This window comes from Emiliania huxleyi (genome assembly GCF_000372725.1).
Source record: "Emiliania huxleyi CCMP1516 unplaced genomic scaffold EMIHUscaffold_287, whole genome shotgun sequence".
Classification (NCBI taxonomy): domain Eukaryota; phylum Haptophyta; order Isochrysidales; family Noelaerhabdaceae; genus Emiliania; species Emiliania huxleyi.
Window position 1 is genome coordinate 67,656 of NW_005199878.1, and position 8,383 is coordinate 76,038.

Consider the following 8,383-nt stretch of genomic DNA (forward strand, 5'->3'; position numbering starts at 1 on the left):
ATTTGCGCTCTACATCGCTCTACAACGCAGGCAGTCCATCCCGCGCCGGATGTAGAGCTCTACAGCGCTCTACAGCTCTACAGCTCTACAGCTCTACAGCGCTCTACATTCTACATCCTCTGCACCCTCCCTCAGCCCACCCTCGGGCGTCTACCACTTCCTATCTCTCTTCGCAGTTTCTCACCAATTCTCGCAGCGACCTTCATGCCACCTCTCGTTCTTCTCACTCTCGTCCTCGTTCTCTCCCCTGCTGTTTCATCCTCTGACTCATCGCTCTCCTCGGCCTCGTTCTGAGACGCCGCTGCCGTCTGCCTTGCTCTCGCTGCTTCTCTCGCCGCTCTGCGTAACTCCGCCCTCCTCGCGGCATAATTTGGCCCCTCGAGTTTATCGAGCTCCCCTCGCGCAGATTTCTCTGAACGCCACTAGCAATGGAGCACTTGGAGCACTTGGAGTGCGGTCATCAACCTCACGCCCAGGACCGGGGAGCTAAGAAGCGCACCCAGTTGGCCGGACGCTCGGCATCGGGTTGCGGGCAAGAAAGCCCTAGCCCCGGGGGTGCGCGTTCGCAGGGCCATAACACGGGTCTCCGAGGGTTGGTTCTGCGCTTTGGGTTTCCCCTAGCTGCGGAACGCCCCCTCTACTCGGAGCTAAAGAATACTCTCCGAGGGTTAGCCCCGCGTACCAGGTTTCCCCTTAACTGCAAGGACGCCCCCTCTACTCGGAGCTAGTGGACACGACACTAACTACTGATACGAGAATACATACCGCCCCCACGCAACTACTCGAAGATAATACGAGAATACGCAGCTGCGAGACGCCTATAAAGAAACAGCGAGGTAAAGTTCGGCGGCTATGATAAACCGAAAGTTGTCGTAAAACGCGGGCGAAAGCAAAGCAGAGGGCGGGCGCTTTCTGCCGCAGCGATGCCCGCAGCCTGTCGAGCAGCTTCCGCGGCGCACATGCGCCGCGGGGTTGAACGACAGCCGCGCCTCTCGAGCCACCCGTGCCACGCGCGGCGACGCGCACCCTGCGCGCCAGTCGGCGCACTGGCAGTACTGCACCAGCCAGCACGGCGTGGAGCAATGCATCCAGGGCATTGTGTTGGGCGCCAGCCAGCATGCCTCAGCACAGAGCAAGAGCGCATGCTGCGCACCCTGGCGCAGCACCAGCTCGCCTCCAATCAGGCACTCTCACCACTGCACAGCCGCCCACGAGCGCCCGCAGCTGCACTGCTCAACGCTCAAGCTCAGGAGCCTCCCCTTGTTGTCGCAGCTTTGTGCAGTGCAGCGTGCGAGCAGCGCAGCGCCAGGCAGACCCGTGGCACGCCCGGGCGGCTGTGGGACGGAGGCCCGCCGAGCGAGTGCGAGCCGCATCGGCGGCCATGTCTCCCGCAGCCGCGAGCGAGCGGTGCAAAGAGGCAGCGTCGCGCATGCTTTCCGTAACGGTAGCAATGTACTCCACTTTTTTTCTCAGCCGCCGTGCTGGACGTGTGCAGAGCCTCGCTGGGCATGAGCCTTCGCTTCGCGGTCGGCGATCGCGTGCGCTGCAAGACATCCGCGACGCAGTGGAAGCGAGGCACGATCGTCGCGCTCCACTACCGTGAGGACGGCTGGCCTCCTGGCCAGACGGCGCCCTACCAGGTCGAGCTTCAGAACGGCCCGCTCATCTACGCGCCAAAGGACAGCGAAGGCGTCATCCGCGCGGACGACGGCATCGAGGAGTTGGAGCGCTCGGCGCGAGTCTTCGTCTGCCAGGCGGGACCGTGCCGGCGGGCGGGCGGCGAGGCGGTGCTCCTCGAGATCGAGGAGCTGTCGCGGAGTGTCGGAGGCGTGGCGGTGCGGCCCTCCGGCTGCCTTGGGAACTGCTCCAACGCGCCCAACGTCCTCGTGGTCGACGACCAGGCCGAGCAGATCTTTGCGCGCCGGTGCGACCTCGCCGCGAGCGCGGAGGTCGTCCAGCGCGCGAGCGGGCGCGTGCCGAGCCTCGGCGACGCAGACATGGTTGCGCGGCTCGCGCGGGCGAGGCGGCTGCGGGTGCGGACTGAGGCGCGGGAGGAGAGCAAGTGGAACCTCGCCCTGTGCGGCATGCGCGAGGACGTGGCGCGCGCTCACGCAGAGGCGCAGGCGGAGCCGACCGAGGAGAGCGCCGACAGCCTGCAGGAGCTGGTGCAGGAGTATGCCGAGCTGCTCGCGGCGGCCGGCTTCGGCGACAAGGCGCTCGAGGAAGAGTGGTGGTACTTGATCAGAATGAAATCGCCACAATGAGAGGGACGGGCTTGGCGACCAGGCTCTCGAGGCGCTGTCCGCAGCCGCGGGCCCAGCTGCAGAGCTCAGCCTCGAGCACATCCCCTCGCTGCGGCTGCTGGTCGAGCAGGCGAGGGACCTGCCGAGATCGCCCGAGATCGCCCGAGATCGCCCGAGATCGCCCGAGATCGCTGCTGCGGCCAGGCGCGCGTCCTTGCGGGCATGGGGCGCGCCGCCGACATCGAGCGGCTCCGAGGGGCGGTCTGCGCGCTGCAGCCGCGGGGGCGGCGCGAGGAGAGCCTCCAGGCGCAGGTGGAGGAGCTGCTTTCGGACGCTGCGGGGGACGCACGCGCCGCGCGGGGGGGCGAGGCCGGCTGCGTGCAGGACCGTTTGCTGCGGACCATCTCGGCTCATCTCGTGTGATCTCGATTCATCTCGCGTGATCTCGTGCGCGCAGGACCGCGTGCAGGGCTACGCGCGGTGGAGCTTGCGAGCCGTCACGCCCGTCTCCAAGCACTCGGCCGTGTACCACTTCACTTCCGACGACGGCGAGCGCGGCAGTCCGATCCGAAAGGGGCGCGGCGGCCGGACCGTCTGGTCGAAGACGTGGCACACGACTTTGCTCGCCGAGGTTGGCGAGGCGGCCAACAACGAGGGGCCTCTGCCGTGGGTGGAGCGGGACTACACGCCCGTCTCGACGGCGCACGAGTGGGAGCAAGGCCGCTGCGACATCCTCATCAAGGTTTACCTCGACCCGCCCGGCCTCGCCACCCGCTGGCTCCACTCCGTCTCCGCACCGCCGCCCGCGGCGGGGGCGGGGGCGGCGGCCGGCACCGCCGCGGCAGCGGGGGGCGGAGCCGGCGCCGTGGTGTGGCTGTCGCGGCCGATGAAGACGCTCCACGTGCCGAGCCTGTCCCTCGACCAGCAGTACATCAACCGCAAGCACGCGAGCGTGCTGCTGCTCGTGGCTGGGACGGGCGTGGTGGCGGTGCCGCAGGTGCTGCACCATGCGAGGGCGGGGAGCTGCTTCGGACCCCGCCCTCCCATCACCAATACGCCAGTGCACGTGATGTACTCGTGCCGCTCCGACGACGCGCTTCTCGTGCCGGAGCTCGCCGGCTGGTGCAAGGATGGCTCGCTGGCGCGCTGCACGGTGCTGGTCACGCCGGCGCACGCGGCGGCGGCGGCTCCCTTCCCAGACGTGGCGGACGTGGACGTCGCGTCGGCCTTTGCAACGGTGGACAGCGCGGTCTGCGTGAATGCGCGTCTCAGCCCGGAGCTCGTGCGGGCGGAGCTGTCGCAGATGCAGAAGCCGCATCGCGTCGTGGTGAGTGGGCCAGAGGGCTTCAACGCCGCAGTCAAGGCCATGCTGAGTCAAATCGACGACGAGCTCGGAGCTGCAGCGGTCACGGTGTTGAGTGCATGAGATCTCGGAGGCTCTGGAGCACTCTCGCTTGAGCCCACCGCGGCTCCGCGCCGTACTGTATGTTGACCTGTTATGTCTCGGGCAGGTCGTGTGTCCCCCGGAGGCGCCGGTTCTGCGCGGGCCGCGGCGTGTGGGCGTGACGTGTCTCGTGTGTATACTCTGACTGTGTTTCGCCTCTCTTATATCCTCTTAGGTCTTACCTCTATCTGTCACATTTACACGCTGTGGGATTTTCTTTGCACGCAGAACGGCATGCTCGATGCTGTGCGGTCCTCTCCACTCTCTGACACGGATCCATGCACGGATCACGGTACCACAGAGTGAGGCACTGATCGTCCACATGGAAGTCTGGCGTCTCATCTGACTCACACCTACCGTTGGAGATGGAGTATATAACGTACTCTCATATACGCTATACGGCTTTAACACTTCTCAAGCCACGCCAGCCCTCGTGCACCCTCCCTCTCCGCAAATATAATGCCCCCCCCCTGTCGTGCGCCCGGCCCTGAGCCCGTCCCAGAGTGAGTCACACTCGTTAGAGGGCGCACTCCTCCGAGTAGACGTGGCCGGCCTTGAAGGCGTCGGCATAGGTCTCCGACTTTGTGTCGATGCCCCAAAAGTGCTTTTGGCCGTCGACCGGCGCCTCGTAGGCAAGGACCGTCGAGTTGGTGCGCATGCCTGATGGCAAGGTCGCCGTGTGAGCGCCACTTTCGACCGCGTCCTCGCTGAGGGTGTGGGACGGGGCACGGCAAACGACGACTAGTAAGTGAAGTGCCTCACCCGTGAAGGGCCAGGCAGCCATGCGCGTGTCCCAGTAGGTGACCGCGGTGGCGCGCGAAACGGCCGGGTCCGCCGCGAAGCATGCCTAACCAGCGCATGGCCACGAGGAGGTGAGGTACCGCTTGGCTACGCGGCAGGGTGCGGGGCAGGGGTGCAGCGGGAATCTATTGACTGGCTCTCGGGGCCTGCAGGAGGGCTGGCCCAGAGACTGCGAGCTCTCCAAAGGAGGACTTGGGCCGCACGCGCTGCTTCACGTTGTGGACGATCGCGTCGAGCATGCAGCCAAAGATAGGGCTGCGGGGCTCGCCGGCAATGATCTTCATCTGAGGAGTGCGGTTTGGGTGGGGAGTGTCGGGAGGTTGACGCGGCAGCGGTTGCGCTGGCGGCAAGGCGGGTAGAGAAAATGGGTCGGCGCAAGTGTATAAGCGCGCGGCGAGAAACCTGCTTCGCCTCTCCGTGCCGCGGGTAGTCGTGTCCCATCGAGGTTTGCGCACACGGGTTGAACAATGTCTCAGGTCCGCACCTTCGCGACAGGCAGGGCCGACACGTCTGCCGGCCGGCTGCACCGCTCAGCCGGTCGCCGCGGTCTTCACGGGGACGGTGGCGGCGTCGGCGTGGCAGCCTTCGACATTCGACGAGAGGTGCCCGCAAAAAGAACCCCGAGCCCGCCTTAATGAAACGGCATAGGGATATCGATCCGCGTCCCCGGCAGCAGCGGGCAAGTCACGGCGTGCCGTCCGATGGCTGTGGCGCAGGTCCCGGGCAGCTCGTAGCCAAAGGGCGAGGAGAGGCGGCGCCCCCCCCTGTGAGCTTCCCCTCCCCCCCCCCCCCTTTCCTCCCCTGTGAGCAGGCGCGGTGCTGTGGCTCGCGAGGGAGCTCTCCACTTCGCCGACGTGGCAGCAGCGGATGGCGGTCGTCGTCTCGCACGACCGCGTCTTCCTCGACGAGGCGGCCACCCCGCACAACCTCTCGCAACCAAGTCCCGCACTTCTTCTCTCGGCCCACCTCGGCCCCTGGCTCACCTCGGCTCACCTCGGCTCACCTCGGCTCACCTCGGCTCACCTCGGCTCACCTCGGCTCACCTCGGCTCACCTCGGCTCACCTCGGCTCACCTCGGCTCACCTCGCCCGACGAGGTTGCGACCGACACGCTGCACGTGAGCGGGGCGGCGCGCCAGCTGACGCAGAGCCGCGGAAACTACTCTGGTTGGGCGAAGCGGCGCGCGCAGCAGCAGCTGACGCACGAGCGGGAGATGGAGTCGAAGCGGCGGATGATCGCGGAGCTGCGCGCGTTCAAGCCGCTCGGCTCGACGCCAAAGCGCTTTCCCCCCGCGCTCCGGCAGCTAGTCGAGGGACACGGTAGTTGTGGACCCCCGGAGCGGTCTGTCTGAGGACAGGAGAGAGAGAGTTGTTTTTGTTGCTTTTGTGGTGTTGGTGTACGCAATAACGGGACAGGGTAGTCGTTATCTCTAGCTCCCCTTCTAGCTCTTACTTAGCATGAGCTGCGCCCTGTGTCCGACCCCTTTTGCGCAGCAACACCTTAAACTTTTAGGCCCTCCAAATTCGGGTCGGAGCGTAGCGGAGTGGGCCCCCCGAGTTTGAAAAGGGCGACGGACGCTTGCGTCCTAGCCTCCAACAACGCCTCCCCGGCGCAGAGGGGCCCCCGGAGGGATGCTCACAACCGCTCCACGCCACGCCGCTGGCGGCGGTCCTAAAAAAAGAAAGAAAGAAAACAGACAACCCAAGAGAGGGATGGGGGAGGACGGCACGCCGCCACCACACAGGGATTTTAAGGAGAGGTGTGTGGTGCGCTCCTATTGCCAGCTCCGCTGAGGGCTCGTGCGTTATTTTTCCGTGGAACTTCCGTGCTATGCCCGTCGAGCGCCGAGTCGTCGTGTACGAGCTCCTAATCGGCGCAAATCTCACGCCACCAGTGGACTCGCCCTGCAGGCCTTGATCGGCTGCAGTGGGATCGGCCGAGCGGCTCGGCACAGGGTGGCCTGCTCGAGTTCGAGCTCGACGCAATCCTGCTGCACATTTTGAGGTCAGCCCCCAACCCGCGGCCCGCTGCGCGGCTCTCCGAGGTCAAAATGTGTGACTTTTTTTGAGTAGATATAGTGCCGAGCTGGCCGTGACAGCGTTTTCGCAGTTTTTGTGGTTTTCCACGTGAGACTTTTTGCAACTAGTCAAACGTGTGTGCCGCCGCGTGGATGAGAGTCGATGAGAAAGCGCAAAGCCCCGTCGTGCACCGAGATGCACCGAGATACATGCACACACGGACACGGGGATCACACGCGCACAGAGCAGAGCATCTCTCTTGTCTCAACCCCGTCGCTCCGCATCTCGCACTGCCTGAGCCGCCGCGGCGTCTCGTTCAAAGGCGATGCACTTCGCGCTCCGGGGTATGCCTGCGACCTCGCCCTGGTGCCGGGCCAGGCTGCGCTCAGCTGAGGTGCCGTGAAACGTCTGCCCGCACGTCGGGCAAACCGCGTCCGCCGGCGCGCTTCGGATCCCCAGGCGGCGCTGCGAGGGGCGGCTGCACAGCGCGTCGGGGTTGCAACGCCACATCCGCAGTTCGACGGTCGCCGCCCTGTGCTCCGGGCCAAGCACCCGCACGGCCTCATCCGGCGTCCACAGGTGGCCGCACGCGGGGCACCTCACGTCGCGCGCGAGCGGCGCCTGTCGCGCGATGGCGCTTGCGAAGACAGGCGCCCTCGCTGCCTGGAGGCGAGGGGGGGGGGGAATCTCAGGCAGATCTCAGCCCCTACTTTGGGGCCCAAACGCTCGTACACCTGCCCCGACATCTCAAACTCTTTAAAGTAAGAGATCGAATGCTGCCGCCCGGTCTTGTGAAAATCCTTGAATGCGCGGGAGAGGCCGTCCGGTTCCACGCCGTCCAGCAGAACCTAACGGGCATAGCCGGCAGTCAAGCGCCTCTGCCGCGCCGCGGCTCCCCCTCCGCTCCCGCGTGCCTTCAGCTGGATGAGGTCTGGCGGGGCCTCGCCCTGGAACAGCGCCCTACTCCGGAGAGGTGGGTGAGGGAGGAGTGGAGGGGGAGGTGTGCGGCGGGATAGGGGTGGGGGAGCGGACAGGTCGCGGGCAGCAGCGAAGAGCGCGCAACCCTCAGCCTCGAAGGCGCCGGCGGAGGAGGCATGCGTCGAGCACGAGCAGATGACCGAGGCGACCTGGCCATGCTCCTGGATGAGGTAGGTGAGCTCGAAGGTGACGCGGCCGGTCTCGCGCAGCTGCTGGCTGACGCGGGGGTTGCGGAGCGCAATCGCCTGTGCCGCGTCGATGTCGAGGGCGGAAGGGATTTTCGACGGGTGGACGATGCCGTCGTTGGATAGGCCGATGTTGAGCAGCGTGAATCCAAAGCGCCCGTCGATCGCGGCGGCGACGCCCGTCGCCGCCGCCACCCCGTCTTCGCCGCCCTCGCCGCCGCCCTCGCTGCCGCCGCCGTCTCCGCCCCCGCCCCCGCCGCCACCGCCCTCGCCGCCGCCGTCGGCCTCACCGCCCTCGCCGCCGCCGCCGCTGTCACCACCGTCGCCGCCCCCACCCTCGCCGCCCCCGCCCGTCTCGGCGTGGCAGTGGGCGCACGACGCGAGCAGCGAGAGGGTGCACGCCATGTCTCGTGCGTTGGCCACGCGGCCCTCATCGCCGAGCCGCAGCCCAGGCTTGTCGCTCCAGCCGTTTGCGAAGAGCACCTTGTCGTTGAGGTAGAGGTCGCCGGCAAAGTGCTCAGCGATGTCGCGGTCGTGCACGTTCGTGAGCCACGAGGCGGCGGCGACCGTGTTGAGCCAGTTCACCACGGTGCCGCGCGCGCCCAAGTTGTGCTTGTCTCGCGAGGTGACGTTGTCCGCGCCGATGACAATCACTGTGCGCCGCAGCAGCTCGGAGGCGGGGACCGGCTCTTTGCGCCTCGCAATGTCGAGCAC

At 66.4% G+C, this 8,383-nt stretch overlaps 2 protein-coding genes across 2 annotated transcripts; both read left to right on the top strand.

Moving 5' to 3' along the window:
• Positions 1–3,312: 3,312 nt before the first annotated feature.
• On the top strand, positions 3,313–3,839 carry EMIHUDRAFT_367985 (hypothetical protein; the record flags this gene model as incomplete). The annotated part of the gene is made up of 1 exon (XM_005776012.1): positions 3,313–3,839. One exon carries the CDS (start codon positions 3,313–3,315, stop codon positions 3,667–3,669), a length of 357 nt encoding a protein of 118 aa, XP_005776069.1. The 3' UTR covers positions 3,670–3,839.
• Positions 3,840–5,122: 1,283 nt separating this feature from the next.
• Positions 5,123–6,618, top strand: EMIHUDRAFT_239366 (hypothetical protein; the record flags this gene model as incomplete). Its single annotated transcript, XM_005776013.1, has 5 exons — positions 5,123–5,204; positions 5,300–5,382; positions 5,636–5,807; positions 6,399–6,492; positions 6,567–6,618. 5 exons carry the CDS (start codon positions 5,123–5,125, stop codon positions 6,616–6,618), a joined length of 483 nt encoding a protein of 160 aa, XP_005776070.1.
• Between the last annotated feature and the right edge of the window lie 1,765 nt (positions 6,619–8,383).